Raw genomic sequence first — 24037 nt, 5'->3', positions numbered from 1 at the left:
TTCCCGTAATGTCCCAGGCAAAAACGGTCACATCTGATCATTATGAGGCGTAAAGAGTCTGCAATTGTGCAATGCTAGGCAAAACATGTGGTACTGGAGATGCAGGGTATCGATCCCCGTACTTCTCGCATGCTAAGCGAGCGCTCTACCATCTGAGCTACATCCCCATGAAATGCAACACTTGAAGTGATTATAGACAACAATAATAAAATCAGAATGGATCTTCTAGGCCTCATCCGGGATTCGAACCCGGGACCTCTCGCACCCTAAGCGAGAATCATACGACTAGACCAATGAGCCGTGTTCAAAGAGTGTCAAAATGTGTTTCGAGCGTCTATGTCCAAAATGAATTGCTTGTCTTTTGAGTTATGCGATTGGGTTCACTTTGTAGCTGTGACGAAAAAGATTGGCTGTCTACCGGACTATTCTTGTTTGATTTACATTTTGAATGTGCCGAAATAGCTCAGTTGGGAGAGCGTTAGACTGAAGATCTAAAGGTCCCTGGTTCGATCACGGGTTTCGGCAGGAATCTTCGTTCAAAATCCCATATGGTCTAGTGGCTAGGATACCTGGCTTTCACCCAGGAGGCTCGGGTTCGATTCACGGTATGGGAACGGAGAGATACGTTTTATTCAGGAACTCTATTGTTTCAATTCTTTTCGTTTATTTGCGGATATTTCCGGTGTTACAGTAACAAGTTGGAAATCAGCAAAGATAATCCCAATTTGATGTTGGTCCGTGTGGGGTGCGGAAGTTCCTCTGGAGTTGGTCCCGGTAGGGTGGAAGGCAACAGACGGCGTGGCAGTTTTCGTACCTGCCATCTAGTAGTATTTGGGAGAGTCAAAATCAGTATTTCGAAAAAGATTGCATTATTGGAAAAGATCAAAGCGTCGGTATCGATGATTTCCCGTAATGTCCCAGGCAAAAACGGTCACATCTGATCATTATGAGGCGTAAAGAGTCTGCAATTGTGCAATGCTAGGCAAAACATGTGGTACTGGAGATGCAGGGTATCGATCCCCGTACTTCTCGCATGCTAAGCGAGCGCTCTACCATCTGAGCTACATCCCCATGAAATGCAACACTTGAAGTGATTATAGACAACAATAATAAAATCAGAATGGATCTTCTAGGGCTCATCCGGGAATCGAACCCGGGACCTCTCGCACCCTAAGCGAGAATCATACGACTAGACCAATGAGCCGTGTTCAAAGAGTGTCAAAATGTGTTTCGAGCGTCTATGTCCAAAGTGAATTGCTTGTCTTTTGAGTTATGCGATTGGGTTCACTTTGTAGCTGTGACGAAAAAGATTGGCCGTCACCCGGACTATTCTTGTTTGATTTACATTTTGAATGTGCCGAAATAGCTCAGTTGGGAGAGCGTTAGACTGAAGATCTAAAGGTCCCTGGTTCGATCCCGGGTTTCGGCAGGATTCTTCGTTCAAAATCCCATTTGGTCTAGTGGCTAGGATACCTGGCTTTCACCCAGGAGGCTCGGGTTCGATTCACGGTATGGGAACGGAGAGATACGTTTTATTCAGGAACTCTATTGTTTCAATTCTTTTCGTTTATTTGCGGATATTTCCGGTGTTACAGTAACAAGTTGGAAATCAGCAAAGATAATCCCAATTTGATGTTGGTCCGTGTGGGGTGCGGAAGTTCCTCTGGAGTTGGTCCCGGTAGGGTGGAAGGCAACAGACGGCGTGGCAGTTTTCGTACCTGCCATCTAGTAGTATTTGGGAGAGTCAAAATCAGTATTTCGAAAAAGATTGCATTATTGGAAAAGATCAAAGCGTCGGTATCGATGATTTCCCGTAATGTCCCAGGCAAAAACGGTCACATCTGATCATTATGAGGCGTAAAGAGTCTGCAATTGTGCAATGCTAGGCAAAACATGTGGTACTGGAGATGCAGGGTATCGATCCCCGTACTTCTCGCATGCTAAGCGAGCGCTCTACCATCTGAGCTACATCCCCATGAAATGCAACACTTGAAGTGATTATAGACAACAATAATAAAATCAGAATGGATCTTCTAGGGCTCATCCGGGAATCGAACCCGGGACCTCTCGCACCCTAAGCGAGAATCATACGACTAGACCAATGAGCCGTGTTCAAAGAGTGTCAAAATGTGTTTCGAGCGTCTATGTCCAAAGTGAATTGCTTGTCTTTTGAGTTATGCGATTGGGTTCACTTTGTAGCTGTGACGAAAAAGATTGGCCGTCACCCGGACTATTCTTGTTTGATTTACATTTTGAATGTGCCGAAATAGCTCAGTTGGGAGAGCGTTAGACTGAAGATCTAAAGGTCCCTGGTTCGATCCCGGGTTTCGGCAGGATTCTTCGTTCAAAATCCCATTTGGTCTAGTGGCTAGGATACCTGGCTTTCACCCAGGAGGCTCGGGTTCGATTCACGGTATGGGAACGGAGAGATACGTTTTATTCAGGAACTCTATTGTTTCAATTCTTTTCGTTTATTTGCGGATATTTCCGGTGTTACAGTAACAAGTTGGAAATCAGCAAAGATAATCCCAATTTGATGTTGGTCCGTGTGGGGTGCGGAAGTTCCTCTGGAGTTGGTCCCGGTAGGGTGGAAGGCAACAGACGGCGTGGCAGTTTTCGTACCTGCCATCTAGTAGTATTTGGGAGAGTCAAAATCAGTATTTCGAAAAAAGATTGCATTATTGGAAAAGATCAAAGCGTCGGTATCGATGATTTCCCGTAATGTCCCAGGCAAAAACGGTCACATCTGATCATTATGAGGCGTAAAGAGTCTGCAATTGTGCAATGCTAGGCAAAACATGTGGTACTGGAGATGCAGGGTATCGATCCCCGTACTTCTCGCATGCTAAGCGAGCGCTCTACCATCTGAGCTACATCCCCATGAAATGCGACTATTCCTGTTTGATTTACATTTTGAATGTGCCGAAATAGCTCAGTTGGGAGAGCGTTGTCCACCATGTCCAAAGTGAATTGCTTGTGTTCTCACTATACGAGAACATGAAATGAATGGCTGCATCAGCTGTTGTAAGCAGCTGACTGGAACGACTAGAAAGTCAGTAATGGACTTGTGTATAGTTTGGTTCCTAATAATTAAATAGTTTAGTAAAGCGAAAGGGAAATAAATTATGAGGCGTAATAATACCTGGGAATAACAGGATACTCATGTACAAGAATAGAGGGTGATAATCACTCGTACAATATGACAACCCACCTGGTATGAGGGAAAACATTAAATTAGAAAGAGGTGTAGGTTATGACAAGAAGGGAAATTTACCAATGACTTGAAGTAAAGAGCATGAATCACGAGGCCTGACAGTTACAATGCCTCACAATCAAATCATGTCACGAAGGACTTCAACTGAATAAATAAATGATGTTTTAGATTCAGGCACACATAACGAACAAGGAATTATTGTACCTGATACAAATGACGGAAATATCACTAAATTATCGTAACTGACCACAAGAATGGGAACAAGCAAGTCTGTCAGAGAACAGAAACTACACGCTGCTCATGCAAATCACGCTTCAGCAGACGATAAAATGGCGAGGGAACTGACAGCGAGAAGAAGAAGAAGGGAGGAGAGATAAAGAGAGGCGCAAATTATAGTTAGACGTTGCCAGATTGTAATAATACAGATTTCGCCGATTCATTCTCCCCCGAGTCCGGTTGGACGGACGAGCTGGATTCTAGTAGGCAAAGTTCAGTTATTCCTCGGCGAAAGATTCCGGTTGGAAGTTGAATATCGACAGCTCGAACACATCCATCTGTGCCTGGGAATACCTTGGCGACGTGTCCAATACTCCACTCTCCACGCCGGAAGTTCTTGTTGATCTCCAATACGACGTCGCCCACTTCCAGATTTGGACGCTTGATCTTCCACTTCTTTCTTGCAGCTAACGACTGCAAATACGTAGTTTTCCACATGCTCCAAAACAAATTTAGCACCCGCTGCAGGTAGCGATAGTGCTCTCGAGGCGAAGCATCGTCGAAGGATCCAGCAGGTGGATATGACGTCGGCGGCCGATTTAGGAAATCGTTCGGAGTGAGCGGACGAAAATCCTCCGGATCCGAGCTAGCGTAGGTCAACGGCCGGGGGTTTTGAAGTCCAGCTACTTCATACAGCAATGTGCGGAACAAGTCTTCTGTTGGGTAACGAAATTTGTCCCCTTCTTGCTCTAAGGCGTTGCACAGGGCTCGTTTGGTGGATCGGACCAGCGATTCGTGCGTGCCACCAAAATGTGGGGTCTGGGCTGGCTGGAAGGTCCATTTGATGTTGACTTCTTTTAGGAATTTTGGAATAGCTTCATCTGCATACATTTTCTCCACTGCTTCTCGTAACACTCGCTCAGCACCGACAAAGTTTGTTCCATTGTCGGAATGTATGACTTCCGGCTTTCGATACAAAGAAATGAACTTTCTCAATGCTAGAAGAAAATCTGACGTCGAAAGAGATGGGACGAGCTCCAGAAAAACTGCTCGGGTGACCATACACGTAAATAGCACGCCCCATCGTTTGGCCGTGCGATTCCGAATGAGACCGACTTCAAATGGGCCGAACAAATCGACGGCGGTCCGTGTAAAGGGAAGAGAACCGGAGTCCAATCGCGAATCGGGGAGATCTCCCATCAACTGCTCGCCAGGTTGCGCTCGGTTTCTTCGACAAATAACGCAATTCCGTCGGATCCGTTTTATTGCTTCTCGCCCGCTCGTTATCCAAAAATGCTGGCGAATATAAGATAGTAGGAAGTCCGTACCAACATGCTTAAGATGTTCATGAAAGGCGATGATGATTTTCTCGGTGAATGGATGACTCCCGGGAAGCAGAGGTGGATGTAACTGGTCGTATGGTAGTTTTGCGCGTCCAGCCCGTCCTCCAAGCCGTAGCACGCCATCTGGACCGAGCACAGGAGCCAAGGCCAACAGACTCGAAGTAGAATGGAGCGGTTTGCCCTTCTTGAGACGATGCAACTCCTTTTCGTACACCTTCGACTGACACGCCTTGACCAGCTCCTGATATTTCTCGTCCAGCTTGGATAGGGCTGGAATGTCGCCGGGTCCTATTTGAATCTCCTTCCAATGACCAGTATCCTTCTTTACGGCGGCAGAATATGAACGGCTCGAGCGCATTTCTTCAGTTACGGCCATCCATGGGAGATCCACTGGCCAGCTATCTTCCGATTGCATTAAGAATTCCGGTCCGTACAACCACATGGACGGAATTGGCTGTTCATCAATCGATGAGCGGGTGGCGAGATCGGCTGGGTTTAATACTCCTGGAATAAAACGCCACTCTTCTGGCTCCGTGATGGTCTGAATTTCTCCGACGCGATTGCTCACGAAGACTTGGTAGTAAGCTGCGGTCGCCCGGATCCAATTCCGGACCGTACTGCTATCCGTCCAGAGAAAACGCCGTTGAATCATTGGCTTGAGGATGGAATGAACCGTTCGGAGAAGACGAGCAGCTAGTAACGCAGCATTCAATTCCAGCTTGGGAACTGAAATAGTTTTCTTCGGGGCGATCTTATTCGCTGCCTTGACTTGACGTACCAGTATCCTGCCATCTGAGTAGACAACGCGAAGGTAGATAACGGCAGCATAGGCTTCTTCCGAAGCGTCTCCAAAGGCGTGAATATCAACCGTGGAGATCTGGGCTCGATCGGGAAACAGACATCGTGGCATTTTCATCGTGTTGAGCTGCTCTAAAGAGAGAAACCATTTTCTCCACCAAATTTCGTCGTCACCAGTAATTAAATCCGTCCATCCGAGCCCTTTGAGACCCAAAATTCTCAAACGGATCTTAGCCTTGACGATAAAGGGCGATGCTGTACCCAACGGATCGAAGACGCTGGCCACTTTGCTGACCAAATCAACTCTTGAAAAGGAAGAATCGAGCATTTTGTCCACCTTGAATCCCAGCAGATCAGCCTTTGGATCCCAGACGATTCCGAGCACCTTTTCTGTGTTCTCACCCGTGAGCGGATGAGCAGAGATTGAATCAGGTTCCGGCTCCGTTCTTGACACTGCTCGCAGGAAGTCAATGGAATTTGAAAACCAGCTTTGGAGGTTAAGGTCCGAGTTGGCCAATGCATCCTTGACGGTAACGGCTTCTTCAACTGCTTCCTTTACTGATGGAGCGGAACCCAAATAGTCGTCGACGTACATTCTTTCCTTGACGGCTTGAATCACACTTTCTGGCACTCCGGCGTCTTCTAAAATGCGACGGACGGTGTAGATAGCTACAAACGGTGAACAGTTGACTCCGAATGGGAGTCGATCCATTCGACAAACAATTAGCTCGGCAGCGTCCTTCTCCTGCCATAAAAAGCAGAAGTAGTTACGATCTTCACTAGAAAGACGAAAACGGCTGAACATGGCCTCAATATCTGAGGCCCAGGCAATCTCTCCTTCACGGAAACGGATGATGACCGCAGCCAATGATGGCTGCAAGGCGGGACCACTGATGATGGCGTCGTTCAGACATTTTCCTTTGAAGGCGGCGGCGGCGTCGTAAACTACTCGTAGTTTCGTCCCTTTATATACTCCATGATGTGCTAGAAAGTATAGAGCGCTGGCCGGATCTGGAACACGGGATGCATAACCTTGATCTAGGTATTTCTGAATGGCCGCTCGATAGTCCCTCTCGAACTCCGGTTGACGTCTGAAACGGTTCAGCAAGCTCCGGAATCTATTCTCCGCCATCGGACGATTGCTGTCCAAGTTGGGCTCTCCTTCACGCCAGATGATTGGTACCTCGTAACCAACCTCCAATCGTTTCGTCTTCTCCTGGACGATCTCGAGAGCTCGTTTATTCTCAGGTGAGACACACCCAATCTGATGTTCGGTTCCATAGTCTTCAGTATCACAAAACCGACGCATTTCCGTGGCGAGATTGGCTAACGAGGCGCTTCCGGATATCTTGCAGCTCCGAACGGATGTAACGTTTACTCGACCTTCAATAACGCCTCGAACGATCCACCCGAACGCCGTCTTGGAGGCAATAGGTTCTTTCTCCAATCCGACTCTTGATTCAATGACCGCTACTAGATGGGCATGATCTAATCCAACTAAAATGTCAACTCCTCCTCCTGTCTCTCCGAGCGGGAGACTCGCCAGGTGAGGCCATTGGACCTTTTCTTTATTCCAGTCTGTCACCGGTGTTGGACTAGCCACCTTCTTCATAGTGGATCCTTCCAGAGACAGGATATCTCCATCAGCAGCTTGAACTCGAAACTGGATCCTACTCGAACGATGACGAGTGATTACTCCACCGGCTCCGTCCACGGTTAGAAACTGAGGTGGCCCACGAAGCTTCAGCACCTTGGCGAATGCACTACGCATTAAAGTCGTGTCGCTTCCTTCGTCGATAAAAATGTTGGCTAAAACCCAACTGCCATCTTCAGCCATTACTGGTAGTCGCAGCATACCCATGGCTACGCGTTGGGGGCACCAGTCCTCGCTGTCGTAGGTCTTGCTTTCTCTTCACTCTCCTTTTCCGACGGCGAACCTTCCTTGGTGGAACTATGCAGCAACTGATGATGATAAAAACCGCAACCGGCATGCTTGCATATCTTCCGTCTGTCGCACTCACGAACTGAATGCTTGGTTGAAAAGCAGTAGAAGCAAAGACGTCGACGCATGCAAAATGTAAGACGTTCCCCGACGGAAAGCGATTTAAAATCTTCACAATCAACCAATCGATGCTCCTTCTCACATTTGAAACAGAACGGTTTACCGTTAAAACGACTAGACTCCTTTTTCTGCCCGTCAAATGACTTGGTCGAACTTTGATTTGTCCGGGCTTGACGTTTCTGATTGGATAGCTTGCTCGAGTTTGGATTGACCTGGTCTGCTGCTATGCTGAACGCGTTTTGATACGCGGAGGCGCGAGAACACAGCCACATACCGAAATCATTCAGGCTCCGATCTTCAATCCGTCCTCGTCTCCCTTCATTCCAGGCCAATCGATCGTGCAACTGAAGCTTCAGGCAAATTTTCTCGATCAGATCCGTTGTGCCGGTCTCCCCGATCCTGCTGAGGTCAAATAGATGAGTGCGGATCCTCTCCGCAAATCGCTTGAATGATCCCGGGTCCTGCTTTGGTTCGAGTTTCCCGATGGCTTGATGATGGGCTGCTCTCATGACGTCACGTCTTCCGCAAGTCTGCTTCAGACGCACAAGAGCTTCAATGTACGCTGGTTCACCACCTCCTAGACCGTAGACTAAATCCAAACAGTCCCCGCGTAAGTATCTCTTCAAAAGCGCCAACTTCTCACCAGCTGACTTAGGAGTGTCATGTACTAGTGCTCTGAATAGATCAATCCAAGAGAACCATTCGAGTGCCTTTCCTTCGAAAGACTCTAGCTCGGCCGACACTGATGAACGCGTGCTATGAGTGGCAACGACGGGTGGAAGCAGGCCCGCACTGTATAGGTCGATCCAGGTGTCAGGATTCTCTTGATTGTTGTTGATGTTCAGTCGGCGTTGCTGCTCCGATCCATCTTCGGCTGGAGTAATAGGGTGTTGACTAACTGACGTAAACCGGTCCTCTTCGGGCAGCTGATTCCTTCTTGGATTCTCTATTCCCAGAGACCTGAGAGCATTTTGAGCCTCATCCGCTTCCTCCCAAGCCCTATCCATTCGTTCACGAGCTTGTTCTGCTCTCATCAATGCGTTGGCAACCTCTTCCTGACGAGCACGTTCTCTTCCCTGTGCTTCCAATGGGTCGATTACAGGCGCTGGGATTACAGGCGCTGGGATTACAGGCGCTGGGATTACAGGCGCTGGGATTACAGGCGCTGGGTTCGGGATGATGTTTTGTCCGATGACCGACTCGGCGTCTCCATCTCGACTGTTCAAATAGACTTGCGCAGCAATGGCCAGATCACTCGAACGCGTGATATAGCCTAAATGATTAGAATCTTGTCTTTCGGCCTCCGCGTCGTTGTCTTCGATCGATAATATCTCGGAATGCAACCGTGTACTCTCCAGCAGCAACTCTTCAACGTGGCGTAGACATCCGCGCAAGGCTCTTCTTGAACCCCTTACACTGATCAAAGACTCGATCTGTCTGTTGGTCATCGTGATCTGGCGACGCAACGTCGATCTTCTTGACTTTAAGGCTGCTAGTCTTAAGATGGCCTCGTCGATAGCTTCTTCCTCCAGGACTTGCGAGCCACCATCCATGTTGGGGCCGAAATAAGGTGCACCGACGTGCTACGAGATGATAAGAAGCGAGCTGGGATAACGGCCGTAAGACTCAACAGGCTGAACCAGTGAACATAAAGATGAAATAAATCTTGTATGGAGCTGTAGAGAATTCAACTCCGGTTCGAAGGACCAAATGTTCTCACTATACGAGAACCTGAAATGAATGGCTGCATCAGCTGTTGTAAGCAGCTGACTGGAACGACTAGAAAGTCAGTAATGGACTTGTGTATATTTTGGTTCCTAATAATTAAATAGTTTAGTAAAGCGAAAGGGAAATAAATTATGAGGCGTAATAATACCTGGGAATAACAGGATACTCATGTACAAGAATAGAGGGTGATAATCACTCGTACAATATGACAACCCACCTGGTATGAGGGAAAACATTAAATTAGAAAGAGGTGTAGGTTATGACAAGAAGGGAAAGTTACCAATGACTTGAAGTAAAGAGCATGAATCACGAGGCCTGACAGTTACAATGCCTCACAATCAAATCATGTCACGAAGGACTTCAACTGAATAAATAAATGATGTTTTAGATTCAGGCACACATAACGAACAAGGAATTATTGTACCTGATACAAATGACGGAAATATCACTAAATTATCGTAACTGACCACAAGAATGGGAACAAGCAAGTCTGTCAGAGAACAGAAACTACACGCTGCTCATGCAAATCACGCTTCAGCAGACGATAAAATGGCGAGGGAACTGACAGCGAGAAGAACAAGAAGGGAGGAGAGATAAAGAGAGGCGCAAATTATAGTTAGAAGTTGCCAGATTGTAATAATACAGATGACACACATGAAGTGATTATAGACAACAATAATAAAATCAGAATGGATCTTCTAGGGCTCATCCGGGAATCGAACCCGGGACCTCTCGCACCCTAAGCGAGAATCATACGACTAGACCAATGAGCCGTGTTCACAGAGTGTCAAAATGTGTTTCGAGCGTCTATGTCCAAAGTGAATTGCTTGTCTTTTGAGTTATGCGATTGGGTTCACTTTGTAGCTGTGACGAAAAAGATTGGCCGTCACCCGGACTATTCTTGTTTGATTTACATTTCGAATGTGCCGAAATAGCTCAGTTGGGAGAGCGTTAAACTGAAGATCTAAAGGTCCCTGGTTCGATCCCGGGTTTCGGCAGGAATCTTCGTTCAAAATCCCATATGGTCTAGTGGCTCGGATACCTGGCTTTCACCCAGGAGGCTCGGGTTCGATTCTCGGTATGGGATCGGAGAGATACGTTTTATTCAGGAATTCTATTATTTCAATTCTTTTCGTTTATTTGCGGATATTTCCGGTGTTACAGTAACAAGTTGGAAATCAGCAAAGATAATCCCAATTTGAAGTTGGTCCGTGTGGGGTGCGGAAGTTCCTCTGGAGTTGGTCCCGGTAGGGTGGAAGGCAACAGACGGCGTGGCAGTTTTCGTACCTGCCATCTAGTAGTATTTGGGAGAGTCAAAATCAGTATTTCGAAAAAGATTGCATTATTGGAAAAGATCAAAGCGTCGGTATCGATGATTTCCCGTAATGTCCCAGGCAAAAACGGTCACATCTGATCATTATGAGGCGTAAAGAGTCTGCAATTGTGCAATGCTAGGCAAAACATGTGGTACTGGAGATGCAGGGTATCGATCCCCGTACTTCTCGCATGCTATGCGAGCGCTCTACCATCTGAGCTACATCCCCATGAAATGCAACACTTGAAGTGATTATAGACAACAATAATAAAATCAGAATGGATCTTCTAGGGCTCATCCGGGAATCGAACCCGGGACCTCTCGCACCCTAAGCGAGAATCATACGACTAGACCAATGAGCCGTGTTCAAAGAGTGTCAAAATGTGTTTCGAGCGTCTATGTCCAAAGTGAATTGCTTGTCTTTTGAGTTATGCGATTGGGTTCACTTTGTAGCTGTGACGAAAAAGATTGGCCGTCACCCGGACTGTTCTTGTTTGATTTACATTTTGAATGTGCCGAGATAGCTCAGTTGGGAGAGCGTTAGACTGAAGATCTAAAGGTCCCTGGTTCGATCCCGGGTTTCGGCAGGAATCTTCGTTCAAAATCCCATATGGTCTAGTGGCTAGGATACCTGGCTTTCACCCAGGAGGCTCGGGTTCGATTCCCGGTATGGGAACGGAGAGATACGTTTTATTCAGGAATTCTATTGTTTCAATTCTTTTCGTTTATTTGCGGATATTTCCGGTGTTACAGTAACAAGTTGGAAATCAGCAAAGATAATCCCAATTTGATGTTGGTCTGTGTGGGGTGCGGAAGTTCCTCTGGAGTTGGTCCCGGTAGGGTGGAAGGCAACAGACGGCGTGGCAGTTTTCGTACCTGCCATCTAGTAGTATTTGGGAGAGTCAAAATCAGTATTTCGAAAAAGATTGCATTATTGGAAAAGATCAAAGCGTCGGTATCGATGATTTCCCGTAATGTCCCAGGCAAAAACGGTCACATCTGATCATTATGAGGCGTAAAGAGTCTGCAATTGTGCAATGCTAGGCAAAACATGTGGTACTGGAGATGCAGGGTATCGATCCCCGTACTTCTCGCATGCTAAGCGAGCGCTATACCATCTGAGCTACATCCCCATGAAATGCAACACTTGAAGTGATTATAGACAACAATAATAAAATCAGAATGGATCTTCTAGGGCTCATCCGGGACCTCTCGCACCCTAAGCGAGAATCATACGACTAGACCAATGAGCCGTGTTCAAAGAGTGTCAAAATGTGTTTCGAGCGTCTATGTCTAAAGTGAATTGCTTGTCTTTTGAGTTATGCGATTGGGTTCACTTTGTAGCTGTGACGAAAAAGATTGGTCGTCTACCGGACTATTCTTGTTTGATTTACATTTTTAATGTGCCGAAATAGCTCAGTTGGGAGAGCGTTAGACTGAAGATCTAAAGGTCCCTGGTTCGATCCCGGGTTTCGGCAGGAATCTTCGTTCAAAATCCCATATGGTCTAGTGGCTAGGATACCTGGCTTTCACCCAGGAGGCTCGGGTTCGATTCCCGGTATGGTAACGGAGAGATACGTTTTATTCAGGAATTCTATTGTTTCAATTCTTTTCGTTTATTTGCGGATATTTCCGGTGTTACAGTAACAAGTTGGAAATCAGCAAAGATAATCCCAATTTGATGTTGGTCCGTGTGGGGTGCGGAAGTTCCTCTGGAGTTGGTCCCGGTAGGGTGGAAGGCAACAGACGGCGTGGCAGTTTTCGTACCTGCCATCTAGTAGTATTTGGGAGAGTCAAAATCAGTATTTCGAAAAAGATTGCATTATTGGAAAAGATCAAAGCGTCGGTATCGATGATTTCCCGTAATGTCCCAGGCAAAAACGGTCACATCTGATCATTATGAGGCGTAAAGAGTCTGCAATTGTGCAATGCTAGGCAAAACATGTGGTACTGGAGATGCAGGGTATCGATCCCCGTACTTCTCGCATGCTAAGCGAGCGCTATACCATCTGAGCTACATCCCCATGAAATGCAACACTTGAAGTGATTATAGACAACAATAATAAAATCAGAATGGATCTTCTAGGGCTCATCCGGGACCTCTCGCACCCTAAGCGAGAATCATACGACTAGACCAATGAGCCGTGTTCAAAGAGTGTCAAAATGTGTTTCGAGCGTCTATGTCTAAAGTGAATTGCTTGTCTTTTGAGTTATGCGATTGGGTTCACTTTGTAGCTGTGACGAAAAAGATTGGTCGTCTACCGGACTATTCTTGTTTGATTTACATTTTTAATGTGCCGAAATAGCTCAGTTGGGAGAGCGTTAGACTGAAGATCTAAAGGTCCCTGGTTCGATCCCGGGTTTCGGCAGGAATCTTCGTTCAAAATCCCATATGGTCTAGTGGCTAGGATACCTGGCTTTCACCCAGGAGGCTCGGGTTCGATTCCCGGTATGGTAACGGAGAGATACGTTTTATTCAGGAATTCTATTGTTTCAATTCTTTTCGTTTATTTGCGGATATTTCCGGTGTTACAGTAACAAGTTGGAAATCAGCAAAGATAATCCCAATTTGATGTTGGTCCGTGTGGGGTGCGGAAGTTCCTCTGGAGTTGGTCCCGGTAGGGTGGAAGGCAACAGACGGCGTGGCAGTTTTCGTACCTGCCATCTAGTAGTATTTGGGAGAGTCAAAATCAGTATTTCGAAAAAGATTGCATTATTGGAAAAGATCAAAGCGTCGGTATCGATGATTTCCCGTAATGTCCCAGGCAAAAACGGTCACATCTGATCATTATGAGGCGTAAAGAGTCTGCAATTGTGCAATGCTAGGCAAAACATGTGGTACTGGAGATGCAGGGTATCGATCCCCGTACTTCTCGCATGCTAAGCGAGCGCTCTACCATCTGAGCTACATCCCCATGAAATGCGACTATTCTTGTTTGATTTACATTTTGAATGTGCCGAAATAGCTCAGTTGGGAGAGCGTTGTCCACCATGTCCAAAGTGAATTGCTTGTGTTCTCACTATACGAGAACATGAAATGAATGGCTGCATCAGCTGTTGTAAGCAGCTGACTGGAACGACTAGAAAGTCAGTAATGGACTTGTGTATAGTTTGGTTCCTGATAATTAAATAGTTTAGTAAAGCGAAAGGGAAATAAATTATGAGGCGTAATAATACCTGGGAATAACAGGATACTCATGTACAAGAATAGAGGGTGATAATCACTCGTACAATATGACAACCCACCTGGTATGAGGGAAAACATTAAATTAGAAAGAGGTGTAGGTTATGACAAGAAGGGAAATTTAGCAATGACTTGAAGTAAAGAGCATGAATCACGAGGCCTGACAGTTACAATGCCTCACAATCAAATCATGTCACGAAGGACTTCAACTGAATAAATAAATGATGTTTTAGATTCAGGCACACATAACGAACAAGGAATTATTGTACCTGATACAAATGACGGAAATATCACTAAATTATCGTAACTGACCACAAGAATGGGAACAAGCAAGTCTGTCAGAGAACAGAAACTACACGCTGCTCATGCAAATCACGCTTCAGCAGACGATAAAATGGCGAGGGAACTGACAGCGAGAAGAAGAAGAAGGGAGGAGAGATAAAGAGAGGCGCAAATTATAGTTAGACGTTGCCAGATTGTAATAATACAGATTTCGCCGATTCATTCTCCCCCGAGTCCGGTTGGACGGACGAGCTGGATTCTAGTAGGCAAAGTTCAGTTATTCCTCGGCGAAAGATTCCGGTTGGAAGTTGAATATCGACAGCTCGAACACATCCATCTGTGCCTGGGAATACCTTGGCGACGTGTCCAATACTCCACTCTCCACGCCGGAAGTTCTTGTTGATCTCCAATACGACGTCGCCCACTTCCAGATTTGGACGCTTGATCTTCCACTTCTTTCTTGCAGCTAACGACTGCAAATACGTAGTTTTCCACATGCTCCAAAACAAATTTAGCACCCGCTGCAGGTAGCGATAGTGCTCTCGAGGCGAAGCATCGTCGAAGGATCCAGCAGGCGGATAAGACGTCGGCGGCCGATTTAGGAAATCGTTCGGAGTGAGCGGACGAAAATCCTCCGGATTCGAGCTAGCGTAGGTCAACGGCCGGGGGTTTTGAAGTCCAGCTACTTCATACAGCAATGTGCGGAACAAGTCTTCTGTTGGGTAACGAAATTTTTCCCCTTCTTGCTCTAAGGCGTTGTACAGGGCTCGTTTGGTGGATCGGACCAGCGATTCGTGCGTGCCACCAAAATGTGGGGTCCGGGCTGGCTGGAAGGTCCATTTGATGTTGACTTCTTTTAGGAATTTTGGAATAGCTTCATCTGCATACATTTTCTCCACTGCTTCTCGTAACACTCGCTCAGCACCGACAAAGTTGGTTCCATTGTCGGAATGTATGACTTCCGGCTTTCGATACAAAGAAATGAACTTTCTCAATGCTAGAAGAAAATCTGACGTCGAAAGAGATGGGACGAGCTCCAGAAAAACTGCTCGGGTGACCATACACGTAAATAGCACGCCCCATCGTTTGGCCGTGCGATTCCGAATGAGACCGACTTCAAATGGGCCGAACAAATCGACGGCGGTCCGTGTAAAGGGAAGAGAACCGGAGTCCAATCGCGAATCAGGGAGATCTCCCATCAACTGCTCGCCAGGTTGCGCTCGGTTTCTTCGACAAATAACGCAATTCCGTCGGATCCGTTTTATTGCTTCTCGCCCGCTCGTTATCCAAAAATGCTGGCGAATATAAGATAGTAGGAAGTCCGTACCAACATGCTTAAGATGTTCATGAAAGGCGATGATGATTTTCTCGGTGAATGGATGACTCCCGGGAAGCAGAGGTGGATGTAACTGGTCGTATGGTAGTTTTGCGCGCCCAGCCCGTCCTCCAAGCCGTAGCACGCCATCTGGACCGAGCACAGGAGCCAAGGCCAACAGACTCGAAGTAGAATGGAGCGGTTTGCCCTTCTTGAGACGATGCAACTCCTTTTCGTACACCTTCGACTGACACGCCTTGACCAGCTCCTGATATTTCTCGTCCAGCTTGGATAGGGCTGGAATGTCGCCGGGTCCTATTTGAATCTCCTTCCAATGACCAGTATCCTTCTTTACGGCGGCAGAATATGAACGGCTCGAGCGCATTTCTTCAGTTACGGCCATCCATGGGAGATCCACTGGCCAGCTATCTTCCGATTGCATTAAGAATTCCGGTCCGTCCAACCACATGGACGGAATTGGCTGTTCATCAATCGATGAGCGGGTGGCGAGATCGGCTGGGTTTAATACTTCTGGAATAAAACGCCACTCTTCTGGCTCCGTGATGGTCTGAATTTCTCCGACGCGATTGCTCACGAAGACTTGGTAGTAAGCTGCGGTCGCCCGGATCCAATTCCGGACCGTACTGCTATCCGTCCAGAGAAAACGCCGTTGAATCATTGGCTTGAGGATGGAATTAACCGTTCGGAGAAGACGAGCAGCTAGTAACGCAGCATTCAATTCCAGCTTGGGCACTGAAATAGTTTTCTTCGGGGCGATCTTATTCGCTGCCTTGACTTGACGTACCAGTATCCTGCCATCTGAGTAGACAACGCGAAGGTAGATAACGGCAGCATAGGCTTCTTCTGAAGCGTCTCCAAAGGCGTGAATATCAACCGTGGAGATCTGGGCTCGATCGGGAAACAGACATCGTGGCATTTTCATCGTGTTGAGCTGCTCTAAAGAGAGAAACCATTTTCTCCACCAAATTTCGTCGTCACCAGTAATTAAATCCGTCCATCCGAGCCCTTTGAGACCCAAAATTCTCAAACGGATCTTAGCCTTGACGATAAAGGGCGATGCTGTACCCAACGGATCGAAGACGCTGGCCACTTTGCTGACCAAATCAACTCTTGAAAAGGAAGAATCGAGCATTTTGTCCACCTTGAATCCCAGCAGATCAGCCTTTGGATCCCAGACGATTCCGAGCACCTTTTCTGTGTTCTCACCCGTGAGCGGATGAGCAGAGATTGAATCAGGTTCCGGCTCCGTTCTTGACACTGCTCGCAGGAAGTCAATGGAATTTGAAAACCAGCTTTGGAGGTTAAGGTCCGAGTTGGCCAATGCATCCTTGACGGTAACGGCTTCTTCAACTGCTTCCTTTACTGATGGAGCGGAACCCAAATAGTCGTCGACGTACATTCTTTCCTTGACGGCTTGAATCACACTTTCTGGCACTCCGGCGTCTTCTAAAATGCGACGGACGGTGTAGATAGCTACAAACGGTGAACAGTTGACTCCGAATGGGAGTCGATCCATTCGACAAACAATTAGCTCGGCAGCGTCCTTCTCCTGCCATAAAAAGCAGAAGTAGTTACGATCTTCACTAGAAAGACGAAAACGGCTGAACATGGCCTCAATATCTGAGGCCCAGGCAATCTCTCCTTCACGGAAACGGATGATGACCGCAGCCAATGATGGCTGCAAGGCGGGACCACTGATGATGGCGTCGTTCAGACATTTTCCTTTGAAGGTGGCGGCGGCGTCGTAAACTACTCGTAGTTTCGTCCCTTTATATACTCCATGATGTGCTAGAAAGTATAGAGCGCTGGCCGGATCTGGAACACGGGATGCATAACCTTGATCTAGGTATTTCTGAACGGCCGCTCGATAGTCCCTCTCGAACTCCGGTTGACGTCTGAAACGGTTCAGCAAGCTCCGGAATCTATTCTCCGCCATCGGACGATTGCTGTCCAAGTTGGGATCTCCTTCACGCCAGATGATTGGTACCTCGTAACCAACCTCCAATCGTTTCGTCTTCTCCTGGACGATCTCGAGAGCTCGTTTATTCTCAGGTGAGACACACCCAATCTGATGTTCGGTTCCATAGTCTTCAGTATCACAAAACCGACGCATTTCCGTGGCGAGATTGGCTAACGAGGCGCTTCCGGATATCTTGCAGCTCCGAACGGATGTAACGTTTACTCGACCTTCAATAACGCCTCGAACGATCCACCCGAACGCCGTCTTGGAGGCAATAGGTTCTTTCTCCAATCCGACTCTTGATTCAATGACCGCTACTAGATGGGCATGATCTAATCCAACTAAAATGTCAACTCCTCCTCCTGTCTCTCCGAGCGGGAGACTCGCCAGGTGAGGCCATTGGACCTTTTCTTTATTCCAGTCTGTCACCGGTGTTGGACTAGCCACCTTCTTCATAGTGGATCCTTCCAGAGACAGGATATCTCCATCAGCAGCTTGAACTCGAAACTGGATCCTACTCGAACGATGACGAGTGATTACTCCACCGGCTCCGTCCACGGTTAGAAACTGAGGTGGCCCACGAAGCTTCAGCACCTTGGCGAATGCACTACGCATTAAAGTCGTGTCGCTTCCTTCGTCGATAAAAATGTTGGCTAAAACCCAACTGCCATCTTCAGCCATTACTGGTAGTCGCAGCATACCCATGGCTACGCGTTGGGGGGCACCAGTCCTCGCTGTCGTAGGTCTTGCTTTCTCTTCACTCTCCTTTTCCGACGGCGAACCTTCCTTGGTGGAACTATGCAGCAACTGATGATGATAAAAACCGCAACCGGCATGCTTGCATATCTTCCGTCTGTCGCACTCACGAACTGAATGCTTGGTTGAAAAGCAGTAGAAGCAAAGACGTCGACGCATGCAAAATGTAAGACGTTCCCCGACGGAAAGCGATTTAAAATCTTCACAATCAACCAATCGATGCTCCTTCTCACATTTGAAACAGAACGGTTTACCGTTAAAACGACTAGACTCCTTTTTCTGCCCGTCAAATGACTTGGTCGAACTTTGATTTGTCCGGGCTTGACGTTTCTGATTGGATAGCTTGCTCGAGTTTGGATTGACCTGGTCTGCTGCTATGCTGAACGCGTTTTGATACGCGGAGGCGCGAGAACACAGCCACATACCGAAATCATTCAGGCTCCGATCTTCAATCCGTCCTCGTCTCCCTTCATTCCAGGCCAATCGATCGTGCAACTGAAGCTTCAGGCAAATTTTCTCGGTCAGATCCGTTGTGCCGGTCTCCCCGATCCTGCTGAGGTCAAATAGATGAGTGCGGATCCTCTCCGCAAATCGCTTGAATGATCCCGGGTCCTGCTTTGGTTCGAGTTTCCCGATGGCTTGATGATGGGCTGCTCTCATGACGTCACGTCTTCCGCAAGTCTGCTTCAGACGCACAAGAGCTTCAATGTACGCTGGTTCACCACCTCCTAGACCGTAGACTAAATCCAAACAGTCCCCGCGTAAGTATCTCTTCAAAAGCGCCAACTTCTCACCAGCTGACTTAGGAGTGTCATGTACTAGTGCTCTGAATAGATCAATCCAAGAGAACCATTCGAGTGCCTTTCCTTCGAAAGACTCTAGCTCGGCCGACACTGATGAACGCGTGCTATGAGTGGCAACGACGGGTGGAAGCAGGCCCGCACTGTATAGGTCGATCCAGGTGTCAGGATTCTCTTGATTGTTGTTGATGTTCAGTCGGCGTTGCTGCTCCGATCCATCTTCGGCTGGAGTAATAGGGCGTTGACTAACTGACGTAAACCGGTCCTCTTCGGGCAGCTGATTCCTTCTTGGATTCTCTATTCCCAGAGACCTGAGAGCATTTTGAGCCTCATCCGCTTCCTCCCAAGCCCTATCCATTCGTTCACGAGCTTGTTCTGCTCTCATCAATGCGTTGGCAACCTCTTCCTGACGAGCACGTTCTCTTCCCTGTGCTTCCACTGGGTCGATTACAGGCGCTGGGATTACAGGCGCTGGGATTACAGGCGCTGGGATTACAGGCGCTGGGTTCGGGATGATGTTTTGTCCGATGACCGACTCGGCGTCTCCATCTCGACTGTTCAAATAGACTTGCGCAGCAATGGCCAGATCACTCGAACGCGTGATATAGCCTAAATGATTAGAATCTTGTCTTTCGGCCTCCGCGTCGTTGTCTTCGATCGATAATATCTCGGAATGCAACCGTGTACTCTCCAGCAGCAACTCTTCAACGTGGCGTAGACATCCGCGCAAGGCTCTTCTTGAACCCCTTACACTGATCAAAGACTCGATCTGTCTGTTGGTCATCGTGATCTGGCGACGCAACGTCGATCTTCTTGACTTTAAGGCTGCTAGTCTTAAGATGGCCTCGTCGATAGCTTCTTCCTCCAGGACTTGCGAGCCACCATCCATGTTGGGGCCGAAATAAGGTGCACCGACGTGCTACGAGATGATAAGAAGCGAGCTGGGATAACGGCCGTAAGACTCAACAGGCTGAACCAGTGAACATAAAGATGAAATAAATCTTGTATGGAGCTGTAGAGAATTCAACTCCGGTTCGAAGGACCAAATGTTCTCACTATACGAGAACCTGAAATGAATGGCTGCATCAGCTGTTGTAAGCAGCTGACTGGAACGACTAGAAAGTCAGTAATGGACTTGTGTATATTTTGGTTCCTAATAATTAAATAGTTTAGTAAAGCGAAAGGGAAATAAATTATGAGGCGTAATAATACCTGGGAATAACAGGATACTCATGTACAAGAATAGAGGGTGGTAATCACTCGTACAATATGACAACCCACCTGGTATGAGGGAAAACATTAAATTAGAAAGAGGTGTAGGTTATGACAAGAAGGGAAAGTTACCAATGACTTGAAGTAAAGAGCATGAATCACGAGGCCTGACAGTTACAATGCCTCACAATCAAATCATGTCACGAAGGACTTCAACTGAATAAATAAATGATGTTTTAGATTCAGGCACACATAACGAACAAGGAATTATTGTACCTGATACAAATGACGGAAATATCACTAAAATATCGTAACTGACCACAAGAATGGGAACAAGCAAGTCTGTCAGAGAACAGAAACTACACGCTGCTCATGCAAATCACGCTTCAGCAGACGATAAAATGGCGAGGGAACTGACAGCGAGAAGAACAAGAAGGGAGGAGAGATAAAGAGAGGCGCAAATTATAGTTAGACGTTGCCAGATTGTAATAATACAGATGACACACATGAAGTGATTATAGACAACAATAATAAAATCAGAATGGATCTTCTAGGGCTCATCCGGGAATCGAACCCGGGACCTCTCGCACCCTAAGCGAGAATCATACGACTAGACCAATGAGCCGTGTTCAAAGAGTGTCAAAATGTGTTTCAAGCGTCTATGTCCAAAGTGAATTGCTTGTCTTTTGAGTTATGCGATTGGGTTCACTTTGTAGCTGTGACGAAAAAGATTGGCCGTCACCCGGACTATTCTTGTTTGATTTACATTTTGAATGTGCCGAAACAGCTCAGTTGGGAGAGCGTTAGACTGAAGATCTAAAGGTCCCTGGTTCGATCCCGGGTTTCGGCAGGAATCTTCGTTCAAAATCCCATATGGTCTAGTGGCTAGGATACCTGGCTTTCACCCAGGAGGCTCGGGTTCGATTCCCGGTATGGGAACGGAGAGATACGTTTTATTCAGGAATTCTATTGTTTCAATTCTTTTCGTTTATTTGCGGATATTTCCGGTGTTACAGTAACAAGTTGGAAATCAGCAAAGATAATCCCAATTTGATGTTGGTCCGTGTGGGGTGCGGAAGTTCCTCTGGAGTTGGTCCCGGTAGGGTGGAAGGCAACAGACGGCGTGGCAGTTTTCGTACCTGCCATCTAGTAGTATTTGGGAGAGTCAAAATCAGTATTTCGAAAAAGATTGCATTATTGGAAAAGATCAAAGCGTCGGTATCGATGATTTCCCGTAATGTCCCAGGCAAAAACGGTCACATCTGATCATTATGAGGCGTAAAGAGTCTGCAATTGTGCAATGCTAGGCAAAACATGTGGTACTGGAGATGCAGGGTATCGATCCCCGTACTTCTCGCATGCTAAGCGAGCGCTATACCATCTGAGCTACATCCCCATGAAATGCAACACTTGAAGTGATTATAGACAACAATAATAAAATCAGAATGGATCTTCTAGGGCTCATCCGGGACCTCTCGCACCCTAAGCGAGAATCATACGACTAGACCAATGAGCCGTGTTCAAAGAGTGTCAAAATGTGTTTCGAGCGTCTATGTCTAAAGTGAATTGCTTGTCTTTTGAGTTATGCGATTGGGTTCACTTTGTAGCTGTGACGAAAAAGATTGGTCGTCTACCGGACTATTCTTGTTTGATTTACATTTTTAATGTGCCGAAATAGCTCAGTTGGGAAAGCGTTAGACTGAAGATCTAAAGGTCCCTGGTTCGATCCCGGGTTTCGGAAGGAATCTTCGTTCAAAATCCCATATGGTCTAGTGGCTAGGATACCTGGCTCTCACCCAGGAGGCTCGGGTTCGATTCCCGGTATGGGAACGGAGAGATACGTTTTATTCAGGAATTCTATTATTTCAATTCTTTTCGTTTATTTGCGGATATTTCCGGTGTTACAGTAACAATTTGGAAATCAGCAAAGATAATCCCAATTTGATGTTGGTCCGTGTGGGGTGCGGAAGTTCCTCTGGAGTTGGTCCCGGTAGGGTGGAAGGCAACAGACGGCGTGGCAGTTTTCGTACCTGCCATCTAGTAGTATTTGGGAGAGTCAAAATCAGTATTTCGAAAAAGATTGCATTATTGGAAAAGATCAAAGCGTCGGTATCGATGATTTCCCGTAATGTCCCAGGCAAAAACGGTCACATCTGATCATTATGAGGCGTAAAGAGTCTGCAATTGTGCAATGCTAGGCAAAACATGTGGTACTGGAGATGCAGGGTATCGATCCCCGTACTTCTCGCATGCTAAGCGAGCGCTATACCATCTGAGCTACATCCCCATGAAATGCAACACTTGAAGTGATTATAGACAACAATAATAAAATCAGAATGGATCTTCTAGGGCTCATCCGGGACCTCTCGCACCCTAAGCGAGAATCATACGACTAGACCAATGAGCCGTGTTCAAAGAGTGTCAAAATGTGTTTCGAGCGTCTATGTCCAAAGTGAATTGCTTGTCTTTTGAGTTATGCGATTGGGTTCACTTTGTAGCTGTGACGAAAAAGATTGGTCGTCTACCGGTATATTCTTGTTTGATTTACATTTTGAATGTGCCGAAATAGCTCAGTTGGGAGAGCGTTAGACTGAAGATCTAAAGGTCCCTGGTTCGATCCCGGGTTTCGGCAGGAATCTTCGTTCAAAATCCCATATGGTCTAGTTGCTAGGATACCTGGCTTTCACGCAGGAGGCTCGGGTTCGATTCCCGGTATGGGAACGGAGAGATACGTTTTATTCAGGAATTCTATTATTTCAATTCTTTTCGTTTATTTGCGGATATTTCCGGTGTTACAGTAACAAGTTGGAAATCAGCAAAGATAATCCCAATTTGATGTTGGTCCGTGTGGGGTGCGGAAGTTCCTCTGGAGTTGGTCCCGGTAGGGTGGAAGGCAACAGACGGCGTGGCAGTTTTCGTACCTGCCATCTAGTAGTATTTGGGAGAGTCAAAATCAGTATTTCGAAAAAGATTGCATTATTGGAAAAGATCAAAGCGTCGGTATCGATGATTTCCCGTAATGTCCCAGGCAAAAACGGTCACATCTGATCATTATGAGGCGTAAAGAGTCTGCAATTGTGCAATGCTAGGCAAAACATGTGGTACTGGAGATGCAGGGTATCGATCCCCGTACTTCTCGCATGCTAAGCGAGCGCTATACCATCTAAGCTACATCCCCATGAAATTCAACACTTGAAGTGATTATAGACAACAATAATGAAATCAGAATGGATCTTCTAGGGCTCATCCGGGAATCGAACCCGGGACCTCTCGCACCCTAAGCGAGAATCGTACGACTAGACCAATGAGCCGTGTTCAAAGAGTGTCAAAATGTGTTTCGAGCGTCTATGTCCAAAGTGAATTGCTTGTCTTTTGAGTTATGCGATTGGGTTCACTTTGTAGCTGTGACGAAAAAGATTGGCCGTCTACCGGACTATTCTTGTTTGATTTACATTTTGAATGTGCCGAAATAGCTCAGTTGGGAGAGCGTTGTCCACCATGTCCAAAGTGAATTGCTTGTGTTCTCACTATACGAGAACATGAAATGAATGGCTGCATCAGCTGTTGTAAGCAGCTGACTGGAACGACTAGAAAGTCAGTAATGGACTTGTGTATATTTTGGTTCCTAATAATTAAATAGTTTAGTAAAGCGAAAGGGAAATAAATTATGAGGCGTAATAATACCTGGGAATAACAGGATACTCATGTACAAGAATAGAGGGTGGTAATCACTCGTACAATATGACAACCCACCTGGTATGAGGGAAAACATTAAATTAGAAAGAGGTGTAGGTTATGACAAGAAGGGAAATTTAGCAATGACTTGAAGTA

At 46.7% G+C, this 24037-nt stretch overlaps 2 protein-coding genes and 14 non-coding genes across 16 annotated transcripts; 9 read left to right on the top strand and 7 right to left on the bottom strand.

Moving 5' to 3' along the window:
- Positions 1-1132: 1132 nt before the first annotated feature.
- On the bottom strand, positions 1133-1204 carry Trnap-agg. Its single transcript has one exon. It is a non-coding gene; the product is annotated as a tRNA-Pro (tRNA).
- Positions 1205-1356: 152 nt separating this feature from the next.
- On the top strand, positions 1357-1429 carry Trnaf-gaa. The gene has a single exon. It is a non-coding gene; the product is annotated as a tRNA-Phe (tRNA).
- A 607-nt stretch (positions 1430-2036) lies between these two features.
- Positions 2037-2108, bottom strand: Trnap-agg. The gene has a single exon. It is a non-coding gene; the product is annotated as a tRNA-Pro (tRNA).
- A 152-nt stretch (positions 2109-2260) lies between these two features.
- Trnaf-gaa lies at positions 2261-2333 on the top strand. The gene has a single exon. It is a non-coding gene; the product is annotated as a tRNA-Phe (tRNA).
- A 1277-nt stretch (positions 2334-3610) lies between these two features.
- On the bottom strand, positions 3611-7432 carry LOC124348687. Its single transcript, XM_046798961.1, has one exon. It carries the CDS (start codon positions 7430-7432, stop codon positions 3611-3613), a length of 3822 nt encoding a protein of 1273 aa, XP_046654917.1.
- A 2630-nt stretch (positions 7433-10062) lies between these two features.
- On the bottom strand, positions 10063-10134 carry Trnap-agg. The gene has a single exon. It is a non-coding gene; the product is annotated as a tRNA-Pro (tRNA).
- An 832-nt stretch (positions 10135-10966) lies between these two features.
- Trnap-agg lies at positions 10967-11038 on the bottom strand. The gene has a single exon. It is a non-coding gene; the product is annotated as a tRNA-Pro (tRNA).
- A 152-nt stretch (positions 11039-11190) lies between these two features.
- On the top strand, positions 11191-11263 carry Trnaf-gaa. The gene has a single exon. It is a non-coding gene; the product is annotated as a tRNA-Phe (tRNA).
- Positions 11264-11280: 17 nt separating this feature from the next.
- On the top strand, positions 11281-11352 carry Trnae-uuc. Its single transcript has one exon. It is a non-coding gene; the product is annotated as a tRNA-Glu (tRNA).
- Positions 11353-12081: 729 nt separating this feature from the next.
- Positions 12082-12154, top strand: Trnaf-gaa. The gene has a single exon. It is a non-coding gene; the product is annotated as a tRNA-Phe (tRNA).
- Positions 12155-12972: 818 nt separating this feature from the next.
- On the top strand, positions 12973-13045 carry Trnaf-gaa. The gene has a single exon. It is a non-coding gene; the product is annotated as a tRNA-Phe (tRNA).
- A 1276-nt stretch (positions 13046-14321) lies between these two features.
- On the bottom strand, positions 14322-19883 carry LOC124348686. The gene has a single exon (XM_046798960.1). The coding sequence runs from the start codon at positions 19881-19883 to the stop codon at positions 14322-14324; it is 5562 nt and encodes a 1853-aa protein (XP_046654916.1).
- Positions 19884-20759: 876 nt separating this feature from the next.
- Trnap-agg lies at positions 20760-20831 on the bottom strand. Its single transcript has one exon. It is a non-coding gene; the product is annotated as a tRNA-Pro (tRNA).
- A 242-nt stretch (positions 20832-21073) lies between these two features.
- On the top strand, positions 21074-21145 carry Trnae-uuc. Its single transcript has one exon. It is a non-coding gene; the product is annotated as a tRNA-Glu (tRNA).
- Positions 21146-21964: 819 nt separating this feature from the next.
- Positions 21965-22036, top strand: Trnae-cuc. The gene has a single exon. It is a non-coding gene; the product is annotated as a tRNA-Glu (tRNA).
- A 729-nt stretch (positions 22037-22765) lies between these two features.
- Trnaf-gaa lies at positions 22766-22838 on the top strand. Its single transcript has one exon. It is a non-coding gene; the product is annotated as a tRNA-Phe (tRNA).
- The last annotated feature ends 1199 nt before the right edge of the window (positions 22839-24037 follow it).

This window comes from Daphnia pulicaria, chromosome 7 (genome assembly GCF_021234035.1).
Source record: "Daphnia pulicaria isolate SC F1-1A chromosome 7, SC_F0-13Bv2, whole genome shotgun sequence".
In the NCBI taxonomy this organism is placed as follows: Eukaryota; Metazoa; Arthropoda; class Branchiopoda; order Diplostraca; family Daphniidae; genus Daphnia; species Daphnia pulicaria.
The sequence above is the reverse complement of the archived record's forward strand: the minus strand, read 5'-3'. Positions and strand labels throughout refer to the sequence as shown.

What these genes read in the sequence shown, in the direction of transcription:
- LOC124348687 (XM_046798961.1), bottom strand. Translation starts at nt 7,432, where the DNA reads ATGGGTATGCTGCGACTACCAGTAATGGCTGAAGATGGCAGTTGGGTT.
- LOC124348686 (XM_046798960.1), bottom strand. Translation starts at nt 19,883, where the DNA reads ATGGATGGTGGCTCGCAAGTCCTGGAGGAAGAAGCTATCGACGAGGCC.